The sequence below is a fragment of the Clarias gariepinus genome, chromosome 21 (assembly GCF_024256425.1).
Source record: "Clarias gariepinus isolate MV-2021 ecotype Netherlands chromosome 21, CGAR_prim_01v2, whole genome shotgun sequence".
Lineage (NCBI taxonomy): Eukaryota > Metazoa > Chordata > Actinopteri > Siluriformes > Clariidae > Clarias > Clarias gariepinus.
In genome coordinates this window covers 2,260,001-2,277,500 of record NC_071120.1, presented here as the reverse complement: position 1 = coordinate 2,277,500, position 17,500 = coordinate 2,260,001, and the positions used below count along the sequence as shown (strand labels likewise).

At 44.9% G+C, this 17,500-nt stretch overlaps 1 protein-coding gene across 1 annotated transcript in view; it reads right to left on the bottom strand.

Moving 5' to 3' along the window:
• sh2b3 (SH2B adaptor protein 3) overlaps positions 1-17,500 on the bottom strand; it is a 44,592-nt gene that overhangs the window by 18,284 nt on the left and 8,808 nt on the right. Inside the window, exon 2 of the mRNA XM_053480683.1 lies at positions 6,141-6,986. Within this exon, the coding sequence (XP_053336658.1) occupies positions 6,141-6,959 (819 nt within the window). The 5' untranslated portion in view covers positions 6,960-6,986. The remainder of the gene's footprint in view (positions 1-6,140; positions 6,987-17,500) is intronic.

Below are 17,500 nucleotides of genomic sequence, written 5' to 3'. Positions count from 1 at the left end.
TCTTTCTGCTGAAATTACTGCTAGGAAAAATATCAGCGCTCGCTCCTTCTCCATCTGAAACCTCTCTCTCTCTCTCTCTCCGTCTCACACACACTCACACACACACAAACACACACACATAAGTACGGACGCACGTGCGTCATCTCCGCAACGTGAGTCAGTCGGAGTGTTCGGAGACTGAGTTTTACAGTCATTTAGAGCGTCTCGGTGCCAACACACACACACACACACACACGCACACACAGAGCACTAGTTCTACAAACAGTAAATCCACTAGAGACCCAAGTTTAGTTAACTTTACCCACTAAATTATAGTGAACCCACAACAATAACATTCTAGAACTTAGGAACTACTGTATACCAACACATTCTGGGAGATTCAGAACATCAAACCCCATTTTTTGGAGATTTACCCAGTTAGAACCAATTACAAAGGTTTAGAAAACCACACAAGATACTGAACATGAAAAACCCAAGCCATGGAGAGATTCTAGTAGATCAAAACCCAAGCTAGTGAGATTCCAGAAGATCAGAACCAAAGGTGAAAAGATTCTAGTAGGCCAGAACCAAAGTTGGTGAGATTCTAGCAGATCAAAACCCAACCTGGACAGATTCTGGTAGGTCAGAACCCAAACTGCTAAGATTCTAGAAGATCAGAACCCAAACGGGCGAGATTTTAGTAGATGAAAACCCAAACTGGCAAAATTCTAGAAGATCAGAACCCAAACATGTGAGATTCTGGTAGATCAGAACCCAACCTGGTGAGATTCTAGGAGACCAGAACGCAAGCTGGTGAAATTCGTTAACAACAGAACCTCATCATCATAAAATGCTAGAACACATTCCCAAAACATTACAGAAGATCAGAACACCCAACTACCAGAACCTAGAAAAATCAAACCCAAATTGACACACCTCCTAAAGGCTACTGAATATCACAATCCAGGCGGAACATCACAACCAACAATAATAAGATTCTAGAACATCAGGACATCAGCCTTATTAGTGGCCCGATCCCTACATGTGTACAACCTACATTAAAGGCCAAAGGGTTTTTTTTTTGTTATTGTTTTTTTTTTTCAGATATATAGTAGAACAGGAAGAAGGAGAAGAACTTCTCCTGGTGAGGTTCTAGACCTATAGAACACACCTCCCCAGGATTACACAAGTTCGGAATCCAAGCTGATGAGATTCTAGGAGATCAGAACCAATGAAAGAAGGAGTAAAAGGAAAACAGTTTGGAAACAAGAAAAGTCTCCAACTACTACAAAAAAATAAACAGTTGTTGTTGTTGTTGTTTTTGTTAGTATTATTTAGAGAGCGCAGCTGCACTGAAATCTTTTTGATGTGGGACATAAGAAAATCAGAAATGACTGTGCATGTAGCTGTGTGTGTGTACATATGTGTATGTGTGTGTGTGCGCGTGTGCACACAAGAACGTTGACACACAGCAGATGTAAGGATGCGGTTTCGTCGAGTTTGAAGTATTTTCCATTCCGCTGGCTGAAATCGTCAGATGGAAAACACAAGCGAGCCTTGCCTTAAACACACATATCCTCACTCTCACACCACAGCACCACGGTTCAGCGTGTCCTCGCCGTCTCACAGGCGTCCACCAGCACGTCCCTCTGATCCCTCCCCCTCCCCAGCTGGGACTAAGGGGCGGTGCTGGAACTGACCCGCTCCTGGACCCTGTCCGTGTGAGATCAACATCACGGCACGCTAAATACACTGGAGTCTTATTTGGTTACACAAGCAGCACCTCTCTCACCTTGTGACCGAACGCTGAATTTCAGTATGAAGCGAGTGTTTCACCCCTTCAGAATAAATCTGTGTGTGTGTGTGTGTGTGTGTGTCAGGTTTCACTCTCGCTTTCTATCCAGCCTGATTTATTCATGAAGTTCTCGAACTGTTCCTGAAACACACGCGTAACGCTGAGACGCCAGCCAGGTTATTTTCCACTCATTCTCATTTGCTAGCTTCGGGTTCAGATATAAACGCTGACGTGAGTGTCTTAACAACACGTCCCTTCTCACTGGCTTAATGTATAAAACGTGCAGCGTGGTTATGTTTATACGTCGTATTTACTACATAGTTTGTATAAACACGTGTGTGTGTGTGTGTGTGTGCTTGCCAGCAGTCACTAGATTAAACGATATACAAGTACAACGGGAATCTCGAAGAAGTTCAGTGTGGATCTGAGGTAGATTAACTTCAACTCAGGATCGTCTCTCGAACCATTTCTATACCACTCCAGATTCCAAGATCTGCTCAAACTACGGGATACACTGTAGGGACGAGTAGCTGGAAGGTGAAACCACTTTCGCAAGGGTCTGAAAGAAGTTCTCAGCTGGCTCTCAGGAACCACCACGACACGGGTGGAAGCTCTGAACAGAACTGGAAGCTGTTCTGGTGAACACCAGTGTGTCACTGTCTCCAAGCCAGTTTTACCTCAGCATGGACTGAAAGAAAGAAAGGAAGAGGCCCGTGCTTTAAAATCCACACCCTCAAGCTACTAAAGTCTAGAGCTGGACAAAGAAAAAGCTTTCTGAAAAAACGTTTTGACCAGAGATGTGGTTGGAGGTTTAAAAAGATGAGGCATTGACGCCCAAGAACACTGTAGAAACCCTTAAAGTTGGCATGGTGGTGGTAGCACCATGCTGGTGCACTGCACAAACTGGAATGGAATCATGAAGAAGGACAAGAACCTCAGAATTCTTTAGCAGAACCTCAAATCGTAAGCTGGATGGCTGAAACCAGGAGTTGAGAGTTCCACCAGGGCTGTGACCTTAAACACACATCATAGCTGGGTGTGGAACGGATAAACCAGGTTTTTGGAGACCAACCCTAACCCTAGTGTATTTAAGTATGACTGTATTTAAGGACAAATATCTTACCAGGGTTCTGCAGGAGCTTCCAAAAGTGTCTGCTGAAGGTGAAACCTGCTAAGGAATGTCCAATCAATTTTTAGGAGTAGATGCTACTAGTATTACAAAAATTCCAAACGCTCAAGGTTTTCCTCTTTTAAAGATGTTGTACAATCAATCGTTCAAAGAAGTCCAGTTCATAAGAAATCGCTGGTACCCTGGCGTTCGTGTACATGATGCGCCTGTGCAACCTTCTGACCACAGCTCTACACTTCCTATATCTCCCGATACATATTCACCGTTTCCTGTTCTCGTTCACTCTCATTGTCTTGCACCTGCTCCTCGGTTCCCACTTTCCATATCTGGACCTAACTTCTTCTTCTTCTCTGGTGATCACTTCCCCTGTTTCTGCCTCGGTGTCTGACTCCGTGGTCTTAGCCACGCGACCCACAAACTGTTGCATCATTTACTGCAACTCCGCGATGAACATTTCCCGTGCCTCGTTCCTCACGGCCCCGAGTCCTGAGAGTAAAATCATTTTTACACTTCTTTTTTAATTTTTTAATTTTATTTATTAATAACCCAATAGCGCTGAAGCTAGCTCTCTGGAGCGTTCAATTGCTTTTTAATGTTCGTGTGTTGCTTTTTTCCAGTGTTAACAGGGACGAGTTAAGTAACAAGCTATAGTGCTTTATCTGATTGTAAACATACGCGATCGGACGGCGTCGCGAGGCCTGATGTAATGGATAACAATAACAGGCTTTAAGCTGAACAGATGAAATGTGCTGAGACAGCGAAATTCTTTAGTCTTGTTTTTATCTGGAGCAGTCACGGCGGTTTTGGAGTTCATGAGTATTTGGGGGGGGATTTCTGATGCTTTGGGGGAAGCGAGCAGAGAACCCGCGCACACACACACACACACACACACACACTTATAGTCATGTAGCCTCTCATTTCAGAGAAACGCAAGAAAACGCAGAAAAACACAAGGCAGAAATGTATTTCTTAAGTAAACACTCAAGGGCATGAAGCCGTGTGTGCAGAGTGTGTGTGTTGTCAGAACACGCACAGAGAGTGTGTGTTGTTAGAACCACTATACCATTCTCCAAACTGTGCCATCGTCATCATCATCATAATCATCACACAGAATGGACTGAAGGGTTAAAATGTTTAAATTAGTTTAGTTACATATTAATTTTTTTCCCGTGGTAATTCATGCACTGCTACGCTAACTTCAAAATCAATATGGTTTTAAATTATTTTTTTATTTATATACGCTGCATTAGAGGTGGCGAATAGTTGCAGTTCCGTCTATAATCCTACAGGTGGCGCACTCTAAAATGTTCACACTCTGGAAGGCACCACGGCGTCCTGTCTGGTAGGAGAGAATTATTTAGAAACAAATAGATTTCCAGATTTGATATTTTTATAAAAGGGTGATGTTTACGGTATCGCGAAACAAAACAAATCGGAAGATGGGTATCGTGATGAGGTTGTATCGTTTGGTTCCAAAGGTGAGTCCCGTCCCGAGTGTATAACAACCAGGAAATATGTTTAAACTGTTTACAGATACTTTACATCGTGTAATGATCTTGGTTAGAACTTAAACTATAAACGCGTATTAACAAGGAAGAATTTGTGCTTTTATGTTTTCTGTCACTTCAGGCTGAACCACAATAAAGCAGGTGTGAAGCTCTGGCGCGGTTTAAACCGGAGCGACCCCCAGCAAGCCGGCAGATGTTGAGATAATGACGGCGTTGTGAGCTCTCTCTCTCTCTCCACGCGCTGAGCTGGCACTTCCCTGGAACACAATCGCTAATCTTCAGACCCACAGCAGCTTCCTTTTTCTTCCTTTCCCGAAATAAACAGCCGAGCAACATCCTTGACTCAGGGCTGACCCCAGATCAGGGCACTTCTCCCCGACCTCCTGATGCTGAACATGAGAACGTGTGGAACGTGGAACTGATCTCAGACCGACAGGAACTCGGACACAGCTGCAGAAAGCTGGAAGGGGCGCGACCAAAGATAAACCTCTGTCTAAATTAATCTGACACGCGGCGCAGAGGGGTTTGAGCAAACGTCTCGCGTTAAATCTGACTCTAAACACTCGATGGTATAAAAATAAATCGTGACTTTGGTGAAAAAAACATTCTGATTTATCAAAGAAAAAAAAAAAACATACTCTGTTGTTATTATTAGGAATTTGTGGATGTCAGTATTTGGGTAAATTCCTGCTCATATTTACACACACACACACACGCACACACACACACACTTTCACTTTTTAGTCTTTAAACAGTTTCCAGGATGTGTGTGTGGATAAATAACACACTGTTTAAAGGCGCAGGCGAGGTGCAGTGGCTCGTTAAGTGCTTTAATGATGCGTGTGTGTGTATGAATGGCCTCTCTCAACAAGTGTGTGTGTGTGTGTTTATGTGTAAACTCTTTTTTTACCTTGTATGGTATGAGTTAAGAGGCAGTAAGTCCGCCAAAATTCTTCACCGCATGTCGTCCAATCAGAGCACAGATCCAGCCTTGACCCCCTTTACCTGATTGGCTGGTAAAATGACTAGCGGTCACACCCCTAACAGAGTAGGTGTAGGGGTGTGTGTGTGTGTGTGTGTGTGTGTGTGTGTATACACGTTCTTGTACTTGCTACACAGTGAGGACCGGACGATTTCTATGTTCAGATGTAAAACAGATCTGCAGGTCCTCACTTTGCAGGTCTGTTGCCTTAGTCCTTATTAAGTAGCGAGTACAGGAACACGTGTGTGTGTGTGTGTGTGTGTGTGTGTGTGTGTGTGTGTGTGTGTTTGAGCGTATGTGTGAAAGCCATAGTCCGGGCACAGTGTATTCATTTTGTTACTCAATGATTCTTTCTCACTGTGATGACCCGGCTTGAATCAAAATAAACAAAGTAATAAACGTAAATAGAAAACTGTCAGTTCAGCCTAGGAACGAATTCATACAGAATGAACTGTTCACCTCTCAGGATGAGCTGTAACATTCCATTCTGAGACTAATGGGCATGGCCTAATGGACTAATAAACACCCTTGTTAGACAGAGACTCATCGCTGCCTGTATTGCTTTAACAATCTTTTACGTTACCTCTCATTTACTAGCTAGCAAAAACCTCCCAGAACTAGCATGCTAATTGCTATATTCATGCTATACGACGTCAGTAAGTCTGAATGTGTCCATGAGGAGATAGGAGCACACATTCAATCCACACACACTTGTAAAAGTGGTAGAATAAAGCCCCTGACTCTTACCTTGGGCAGGTTGTAGAGCTCAAGTTCGAAGCGGTCGTTTGTCCTCCGAACCAGCAGGCGGCAGCGTGTCCAGCGTGGGGCGGTATCCGAAATCGTGTCGTTTACCTCCAGGTACTTAAATTGTCCTTCCTTGCGTATGTTTCCCGTTTCCTGCCGCCACCTTGCGCTGCGCGACCTCAGGCGCTTCAGATGTTTCAGCAGCTTGATGCCACCAGGCGGTGGCGTAGCCGAGGAGGGTTCCCCCGCCCCCGGGGACCCGCCTCTCCTTTCCGACTCATCCCCGGACGAGTTTTCATGGACGGAATCGTCGCGTGACGAACGTCTCTTGAAAAACTGACACACGCTCCTCGTAATCTGTGTGACACGAGAGGGGCTTGGCAATGGCGGTGGCGAGGCGTAATTCTCAGCGAGCTCCACCCCTTGGGGAAGAACGACTGGTCTGTGTGTAGTGAAGTTTTGCAGCGGCTGCTCCCGCTCCAGTTTCGGTGGCAGGATGACGAATGAGGCTCCGCCCACCACCCGACCCGCTTCCCGGTAATCGAGTACTCCTGAAATGGCGCACGCATGACCGGTCACGGGAGGGGGCGGGGCTTCCTCTTTGGCCACCTCTCGCCGGAAGTGGTGCTGGAAGCTGGCGCTGAAGTGCCTGCTAAATTTCTCCGGGGAAACCACATCGTGTGGCGGCCGCGTCCTGGCGAAACAGCGATACTGCTGCGCTAAGTCTCGCGCTGTGGCACTCGCGTGGAACTCGCAAAACTCCCTCCAGCCACAAGGGGGTGCTACGCTGCTCGGGGTCTCCTCGATAGTGTTGCCATTCATTGCAGTAACCAGCACAGCTGAGAAACACTGCGTGCAGGAGAGACACAGAAACAGAAGTGAGTTAGAGAACACCGAGACGACGGAGGTTATTCAATCCGCACCAAAAGTCAGAAGTGAAACCTTCTGAGGAGGAAGCGCCCGCTGCACGTCACAAGATCAAAAAACAACTTCCAAAGTGTATCACCTCGACAAGTGGAGACGTGCAAATGCGCACGTTTGCGTGTGTATGAGTGTGTAAACAGTGCGGAATGCTGGTGTTTAATGGTGTTGACTGATGTTCGGTGAACCTTGTTTAGTAGAGACGAGGAAATAATCAAACGATTCAGTTATGAATCGCGATTCTTTGTGCTCCGTCAGGTATCGCCACACTGACTCTAAAAATCTTTTTTTTTTTTAAGTTTTAAATTTTAATAGAGATGAACCAGAATTTTCCGCTTTTCAGTTTGATTGGGCGTGACCAGTGATCAGTCTCACATAGAAACCATTCTGTACCGAGCGCAGAAGCTTCCGAGTGACGCAACAGAAACGCGGTTTTATAGCGTTACGTTATCAAATAATCACACAACTTAAAAGCCTTTGATCTGCACTTTTTCTCCAAACTGTGTGAGAGAATTCATCTTAAACACACTCTGAAATTAAAATTATATTTGTCACATACACAGTACGGTGTGCAGTGAAATGCTTATACCACCGCTCGTGATCTTAAAAAGATTATCAATATAAAATAAATATGGAATAACATAAGAAATTAAATATAGAAAAAACTTTACCTATAGAGGATAAAAACAAAACATAAAATTAGAAAAACTTAGTTGTTACAAATATGAAAAGAAAATGTTACAGTACAAATATAGGAAATATAGAAAACTTTGTGTATGAAATAGAATTTAAATAGAAATGTCCGGTGAGTGTGTAGATGTGCAATGTCCACAAATGTCACTTTACTCACACCAGTGTCACAACACCAACTAGTCGAAGGTAGACGCCGCGGCACAAACCGCGCACTCACTGTTGAGTTTTAAAGTGTCTTTGTTTCTTTATAATCCTACAGGTATATTATTTACAAACGTTTAGTTTTATAATTAGAAAAAACTAATGTTTTAAGAAACAAGCCACACTTAATTACTCATTAAACGTTTTAAAAGTTTTAAAATTGTAGCTAAATTTTAATTGAATTATATCAAAGTTTAAGCCTTTATTCACATAATACATCACATACAGACAGCACTGTGAAATTCTTATTTAAAATCTGAAAATCATATATTATGTTATGTTATGTTATGTTATGTTATGTTATGTTATATTATATTATATTATATTATATTATATTAATATTGCATCAGGAGGTGCAGGAGAAACATCAGGAGAAACATGATAGTGACTTCGTGTGTAGTGGTGAATGCTGATGTTTGTTATTTAATGCTGGTGTGTGATGGTGTTTTGTGTTTTGATTGACATGTCGGTGTTTGCTGGACAGGTTTGGCCTCACGTCCTGAACCCATGTGTGTTTGGTAATGAATACCGGAGTCTGACAGTACAGGACGGGTAATAGTTTGAGTGTTAGTGGATGATGTTGAGAACATTATCTGGTGTTGTGATGACGATGGTTGGTGTACGGTGTTGAACGGTGGCATGTGATGGTAAACACTGGTGTTTGTGAACATTGGAGTGTGAAGGTGAACGATGGTATTGGGAGGTCATTGTTATTGTGTTGGGTAAGGGACAATGTCTTCATAGTGTCTTAGTGAATTCTGGTGGTTGTAGCTGGTAAATGTTGGTATTTTCATGGAGAATGATGGTGTTTTGATAGTGAACGATGGCGTTTAGTGAACAATACTGCGTCATGGTGAACCCTATTGTGTGAGAGTAAACACCTCTGTGTGGTGATAAATTTTGGCACCCGCTGAATGTTGGTGTTTGATTACTGGTGTTTTGGCGGATGATGACGGAGCAGCCTGATGATGACGGTGGAAGTGTTAGGAGCCTAAACACGGCGTTACGCAGAGAGCGGCAGCGGCGTGATACACTTGACACACTTGACAATGTCACTTCTGCTGGCGAGCCAGCCCCAGCCTGGCTGCAGACGTTGCACAACACCACACGTTATGCAGATGTTGGCGTAACAGAATGTGACATGAGTGAGGCGTGCTGTCTATGAATGAAGAGGAATTTAATCATCAGTTTCATTGACCACAGAAGTGCAGAGCAGAGCGTCTCAGTATCACGCACGGACGAGCCAACGCAGTATTAGAATGACTCATACACACACACACACACACACACACGCGCACTGTGAGGAAGTGAATGGTTAATCTAACTATGGTTACTTCACATGGCTGACTGAGAACAGAGCAGAAGAAAGGATCTGATGTAAAGAGTGAATGAAATAAACGATTTCTCAGATAAAGGTGAAGTTCCGATGCGCGCGCACACACACACACACACACACACACACACACACACACACACTGTAATAATAATGAAACCAATCAGTGGTGCCAAGTTCTTTAATCAGAACCGCACAGCTTATTCACACACACACACACACACACACACACACACACACACACACACACACTCTGACTCTACTTGAAGCACTTATTATCTATTAGCAGTAAATCATTTCTCTAAGCTGCTCGCGTGCAGGTGTGTTTTTGTGTTCTTTGCGTCACAGGTCAGGTTGGGTAAAGTAGCTTCGTAGCTCACACACTCACACACACTCTCACGCACACACACGCTCTAACCATGATGCCAAAACCACACTGCACCATCATCATTTAGTGACCCATTTTTATGAAACACCACCAGCCGTGTCGATCAGTCGCGCTAAAGGTTATGTGCCGCGCTGCTGACTAGCACTCACGCTAACCCGTCTAATTTAGCCCACTACACGAAAAAACATGAACACCATCGCAAACACCACACTGCCATGTGTCCCAAACCACACATCCTGTTTACACCACGCGCGCAGTTGGTGTTTGTTAGAGTGTGAAGCTGAATTTAAACTCAAGTCAGTCCGACCAAGTTTATTAAAGTTTGTTCTGATGGTGAAATCGTGGTGTGTTAATGAGGACAGCACAATTCTCCATCAACACACCAACATTCTCCCTCAAAACACCAACATTCTCCCTCAAAACACCAACATTCTCCCTCAAAACACCAACATTCCCCATCAGCACGCCAACATTTTCCATCAACACGCCAACGTTCCCCATCAACACACCAACATTCTCCCTCAAAACACCAACATTCTCCCTCAAAACACCAACATTCTCCCTCAAAACACCAACATTCCCCATCAGCACGCCAACATTCCCCATCAAAACACCAACATTCTCCCTCAAAACACCAACATTCTCCATCAGCCCACCAACATTCTCCCTCAAAACACCAACATTCTCCCTCAAAACACCAACATCCTCCATCAACACGCCAACATTCCCCATCAAAACACCAACATTCTCCCTCAAAACACCAACATTCTCCATCAGCCCACCAACATTCTCCCTCAAAACACCAACATTCTCCCTCAAAACACCAACATTCTCCATCAACACGCCAACATTCCCCATCAAAACACCAACATTCTCCATCAAAACACCAACATTCTCCATCAGCACACCAACATTCTCCCTCAAAACACCAACATTCTCCATCAAAACCCCAACATTCTTCATCAACACGCCAAAGATCACGAGCAGAAACCAGCACGATAGTAAATGTTAGTGTTGGATATTTAATTCTGGTGTTTGATGGTTATTTGTGTGTTAATGGAGAATGTAGTGTTTTAATGGTGAATGTTTATGTTCGATGGTGAATGTTGCTTTATTTGCCGGTTATGTGTTTGATGGTTGTTGTGAACCTTGGTGATGGATTGTGAATATTGATGCTGATGGTTCTAAATGTTGGTGTGTGATGGTGAATGTTGGTGTGTGATGGTGAATGTTGGTGTGTGATGGTAGATGTTGGTGTGTGATGGTGAATGTTGGTGTGTGATGGTTCTAAATGTTGGTGTGTGATGTTGAATCCTAAAGTGAGGTGGTCTCGTGAGATACTAGATGTTCTCCAGAATGGATTTAGACAAGAGAAAACCAGGAAGGAAAAAACACAGACACTCATCTGTTAACATGAAGGCATCAAGCTAGAGCAACAAACCCTGTCAGTACACCAGCCCCCAACCAAACCCCCCCCCAAACACACACACACACACGCACACGCACACACACACACACATGAATGCACGCACACCCCTTGACTGTGAGTGAAGAAGCACATGCGTCTGACTTCCCCTGCACCGGGCCTCCAGCGCCGCTGGTCTATCAGCACATCCAGCCTGAACATGGAGCATGACTCAGCACACACACACACACACACACACACACACACACACACACTGTAAGACTGTAACTCAAAAATCAGAAGTGATGGTGTAGATAGCAGCGTCCTTTGGACGTATTTAAAGAACATGCAGACAACGGCCACTTTAATAGGAACACCTGTGCATTCATTGCTCGATCTACACATATATACACACACACATCCTGTCACACACACATCCGCCTGTCTCTTTCACACACACACACACACACACACACACACACACACACACACACACACAGGCCCTGAGCTTGGACTACTCATTAATTTAACTTTACTTTGTAGTTCTCATTCCTCTGTCTGTACAGATTACTGTACGCGCACACACACACACACACACACACACACACACAAACACACTGCAGACTGGGTTCAGTTTTCAGTGAACTACAGAGTCAGACAGACTTTATTTAAACTCTACATAATTTACGGGCATGGGCGGAGCCATCTCACTCTTCACGGCACCGCTCATTTGCATTAAACCACGCCCACAACGCGGAATATAAAAGCGCTATAACAGGATGTGTGTGTGTGTGTGTGTGTGTGTGTGTGCAGGTTTTATTTCTTTTACACCCCAGCACTTTAACACTTAGTATAAGAATAAACACACACACATACACTCTGTGTGTGTGTGTATGTGTGTGTGTGAGAGAGAGAGAGAGAAACAGACAGAAAGAAAGAAAGCATGAGGTAGTGGTCACAGAGACAGGAAACCCAGCCCTGCCTTAGTAAGACACACACACACACACACACACACACACTCGCGCTGTTCACACTGATGTCAGCACTGTGTGAGGTTCAGAATGAGGCGTGTTGACATGTCATGGCTGTGATGTGCAAAAGAAGGGACTGAGTGGAGTGAGAGGATGTCCAGGAGTGACCACTACAACACACACACACACACACATATCCTGTCACACACACCTCCACCTTTCACACAACACAATATCTGTTCATTACCTGTGTGTGTGTGTGTGTGTGTGTGTGTGTGTGTGTGTGTGTGTGTGTGTGTGTGTGTGTGTGTGAAAGTGACAGGCGGATGTGTATGTGACAGGTGGAGGTTTGTGTGAGAGACAGGGTGTGTGTGTGAGAGACAGGCGGAGGTGTGTGTGACAGGATGTGTGTGTGTGTGTGTGTGTGTGTGTGTGTGTGTTTGTGTGTGAGACAAGTGGATGTGTTTGTGTGTGTGTGAGAAGGCTGGAGTTGTGTGTGTTTGTGTGTAAGACAGATGGAGGTGTGTGTGTGTGTGTATGTGTGAGACAGGTGGATGTGTGTGTGTGTGACAGGATGTGTGTATGTATGTGTGTGTGTGTGTGTGTGTGTGTGTGTGTGTGTGTGTGTGTGTGTGTGTGTGAGACAGGTGAAGGTGTGTGTGTGTGCGTGTGTGTGTGTGTGTGTGTGTGTGTGAGACAGGTGGAGGTGTGTGTTATATGGTGTATGTGTGTGAGACAGCGCGCTTGAGACAGGTGGAGGTGTGTGTGTGAGATGGTGTATGTGTGTGAGACAGCGTGTTTGAGACAGGTGGAGGTGTGTGTGTGAGAGTGTATTTGAGAGAGACAGTGTGTAAGACAGGTGGAGGTGTGAGTGAGATGGTGTGTGTGAAACAGAAGGAGGTGTTAGACAGGCGTGTGTATGAGACAGGTGGAGGTGTGTGTGAGAGTGTATTTGAGAGACACAGTGTGTAAGACAGGTGGAGGTGTGTGAGAGAGTGTATTTGAGACAGTGTGTAAGACAGGTGGAGGTGTGTGTGAGAGTGTATTTGAGAGAGACAGTGTGTATGAGACAGGTGGAGGTGTGTGTGAGAGTGTATTTGAGAGAGACAGTGTGTATGAGACAGGTGGAGGTGTGTGTGTGAGAGTGTATTCGAGAGAGACAGTGTGTATGAGACAGGTGGAGGTGTGTGTGAGAGTGTATTTGAGAGAGACAGTGTGTATGAGACAGGTGGAGGTGTGTGTGAGAGTGTATTTGAGAGAGACAGTGTGTATGAGACAGGTGGAGGTGTGTGTGTGAGTGTATTTGAGAGAGACAGTGTGTATGAGACAGGTGGAGGTGTGTGTGAGAGTGTATTTGAGAGAGACAGTGTGTATGAGACAGGTGGAGGTGTGTGTGAGAGTGTATTTGAGAGAGACAGTGTGTATGAGACAGGTGGAGGTGTGTGTGAGAGTGTATTTGAGAGAGACAGTGTGTAGGACAGGTGGAGGTGTGTGTGAGAGTGTATTTGAGAGACAGTGTGTATGAGACAGGTGGAGGTGTGTGTGTGAGAGTGTATTTGAGAGAGACAGTGTGTATGAGACAGGTGGAGGTGTGTGTGAGAGTGTATTTGAGAGAGACAGTGTGTAGGACAGGTGGAGGTGTGTGTGAGAGTGTATTTGAGAGAGACAGTGTGTATGAGACAGGTGGAGGTATGTGTGAGAGTGTATTTGAGAGAGACAGTGTGTATGAGACAGGTGGAGGTGTGTGTGTGTGAGAGTGTATTTGAGAGAGACAGTGTGTATGAGACAGGTGGAGGTGTGTGTGAGAGTGTATTTGAGAGAGACAGTGTGTATGAGACAGGTGGAGGTGTGTGTGAGAGTGTATTTGAGAGAGACAGTGTGTATGAGACAGGTGGAGGTGTGTGTGAGAGTGTATTTGAGAGAGACAGTGTGTAGGACAGGTGGAGGTGTGTGTGAGAGTGTATTCGAGAGAGACAGTGTGTATGAGACAGGTGGAGGTGTGTGTGTGAGAGTGTATTTGAGAGAGACAGTGTGTATGAGACAGGTGGAGGTGTGTGTGAGAGTGTATTTGAGAGAGACAGTGTGTAGGACAGGTGGAGGTGTGTGTGAGAGTGTATTTGAGAGACAGTGTGTATGAGACAGGTGGAGGTGTGTGTGAGAGTGTATTTGAGAGAGACAGTGTGTATGAGACAGGTGGAGGTATGTGTGAGAGTGTATTTGAGAGAGACAGTGTGTAGGACAGGTGGAGGTGTGTGTGAGAGTGTATTTGAGAGACAGTGTGTATGAGACAGGTGGAGGTGTGTGTGAGAGTGTATTTGAGAGAGACAGTGTGTATGAGACAGGTGGAGGTATGTGTGAGAGTGTATTTGAGAGAGACAGTGTGTATGAGACAGGTGGAGGTGTGTGTGAGAGTGTATTTGAGACAGTGTGTAAGACAGGTGGAGGTGTGAGTGAGATTGTATTCGAGAGAGACAGTGTGTATGAGACAGGTGGAGGTATGTGTGAGAGTGTATTTGAGAGAGACAGTGTGTATGAGACAGGTGGAGGTGTGTGTGAGAGTGTATTTGAGACAGTGTGTAAGACAGGTGGAGGTGTGAGTGAGAGTGTATTTGAGAGAGACAGTGTGTATGAGACAGGTGGAGGTATGTGTGAGAGTGTATTTGAGAGAGACAGTGTGTATGAGACAGGTGGAGGTGTGTGTGAGAGTGTATTTGAGAGAGACAGTGTGTAAGACAGGTGGAGGTGTGTGTGAGAGTGTATTTGAGAGAGACAGTGTGTATGAGACAGGTGGAGGTGTGTGTGAGAGTGTATTTGAGAGAGACAGTGTGTAAGACAGGTGGAGGTGTGTGTGAGAGTGTATTTGAGAGAGACAGTGTGTATGAGACAGGTGGAGGTATGTGTGAGAGTGTATTTGAGAGAGACAGTGTGTATGAGACAGGTGGAGGTGTGTGTGAGAGTGTATTTGAGAGAGACAGTGTGTAGGACAGGTGGAGGTGTGTGTGAGAGTGTATTTGAGAGAGACAGTGTGTATGAGACAGGTGGAGGTGTGTGAGAGTGTATTTGAGAGAGACAGTGTGTAAGACAGGTGAAGGTGTGTGTGAGAGTGTATTTGAGAGAGACAGTGTGTATGAGACAGGTGGAGGTATGTGTGAGAGTGTATTTGAGAGAGACAGTGTGTATGAGACAGGTGGAGGTGTGTGTGAGAGTGTATTTGAGAGAGACAGTGTGTATGAGACAGGTGGAGGTGTGTGTGAGAGTGTATTTGAGAGAGACAGTGTGTATGAGACAGGTGGAGGTGTGTGTGAGAGTGTATTTGAGAGAGACAGTGTGTAAGACAGGTGGAGGTGTGTGTGAGAGTGTATTTGAGAGAGACAGTGTGTATGAGACAGGTGGAGGTGTGTGTGAGAGTGTATTTGAGAGAGACAGTGTGTAAGACAGGTGGAGGTGTGTGTGAGAGTGTATTTGAGAGAGACAGTGTGTATGAGACAGGTGGAGGTATGTGTGAGAGTGTATTTGAGAGAGACAGTGTGTATGAGACAGGTGGAGGTGTGTGTGAGAGTGTATTTGAGAGAGACAGTGTGTAGGACAGGTGGAGGTGTGTGTGAGAGTGTATTTGAGAGAGACAGTGTGTATGAGACAGGTGGAGGTGTGTGAGAGTGTATTTGAGAGAGACAGTGTGTAAGACAGGTGAAGGTGTGTGTGAGAGTGTATTTGAGAGAGACAGTGTGTATGAGACAGGTGGAGGTATGTGTGAGAGTGTATTTGAGAGAGACAGTGTGTATGAGACAGGTGGAGGTGTGTGTGAGAGTGTATTTGAGAGAGACAGTGTGTATGAGACAGGTGGAGGTGTGTGTGAGAGTGTATTTGAGAGAGACAGTGTGTATGAGACAGGTGGAGGTGTGAGTGAGATTGTATTTGAGAGAGACAGTGTGTATGAGACAGGTGGAGGTGTGTGTGAGAGTGTATTTGAGAGAGACAGTGTGTATGAGACAGGTGGAGGTGTGAGTGAGATGGTGTGTGTGATAGATGGAGGTGTGTGTGTGTGTGTGTGTGTGTGTGTGGGACAGATGGAGGTGTGTGTGTGTGTGTGTGTGTGGGACAGATGGAGGTGTGTGTGTGTGTGTGTGTGTGTGTGTGTGGGACAGATGGAGGTGTGTGAAACAGGGTGTGTGGGTGTTTAGTGCTAAAACGATTCCTTGAGTAACTCGATTACAAAAAATGATGGAGGTAAAATCTTCTGCCTTGAAGCTTCTTTTAATTAATTTTAAAAGCTTGCGTTATGTTTTTGCGTAATTATTTATTTGCCGTGACACAGCGCGCTTCCGGATGCCGCCAGTAAACACCAACGAAGAAGAAGCGCTGACGTCACCCACAAAGTGGAAGGAGACGCAAACAGTTAGAGTGTATTGATTTGAGGGAGCGTTCTGTGGGGGCTGCAAAATGGAAGGGAGCGATAAAATTTTATATAAATTGATTTTAATGTGTGACTTAGTTTTTTTGATACTTAAAGTCATTTGAAATAACTTTATTTAGTTTTTGCATCTGAAAAAAGGCTTTAAAATAAGAATGTATAGCACTGTAATGCACTTAATTAATCTCTTTAACTTTAATCTATTCCTTGTATTGTGAATAATGACAATGTTTATTTTTTATAAAATGCTGTCTGTATGCATTTAAAAAATAAAAGTAGATTTTTCTAAAATCTTTACATTGCTGTTTAATTAGGCAACATTACATTTTATCCGATTACTCGATTAATCAATAAAATTTTTGGTAGAATACTCGATTGATAGCTACAGCCCTACAGGTGGGTGTGTGGGACAGGTGGAGGTAAGACAGTGTGTGTGAGACAGGTGGAGGTGTGTGAGACAGTGTGTGTGAGACAGGTGGAGGTGTGTGAGACAGTGTGTGTGTTAGACAGGTGGAGGTGTGTGAGACAGTGTGTGTGTGAGACAGGTGGAGGTGTGCAAGACAGGTAGAGTTGTGTGAGACAGTGTGTGTGTGAGATAGGTGGAGGTGTGTAAGACAGTGTGTGTTAGACAGGTGGAGGTGTGTGAGACAGTGTGTGTTAGACAGGTGGAGGTGTGTGAGACAGGGTGTGTTAGACAGGTGGAGGTGTGTGAGAGGTGAAGGCGTGTGAGACAGTGTGTGTGAGACAGGTGGAGGTGTGTGTGACAGGGTGTGTTAGACAGGTGAGGGGTGTGAGACAGTGTGTGTGAGACAGGTGACGGTGTGTGAGACAGGGTGTGTTAGACAGGTGGAGGTGTGTGAGAGGTGGATGTGTGTGTGACAGTGTGTGTGAGACAGGTGGAGGTGTGTGAGACAGGGTGTGTGAGACAGGTGGAGGTGTGTAAGACAGGGTGTGTGAGACAGTGTGTGTTAGACAGGTGGAGGTGTGTGAGACAGTGTGTGTTAGACAGGTGGAGGTGTGTGAGACAGGGTGTGTTAGAC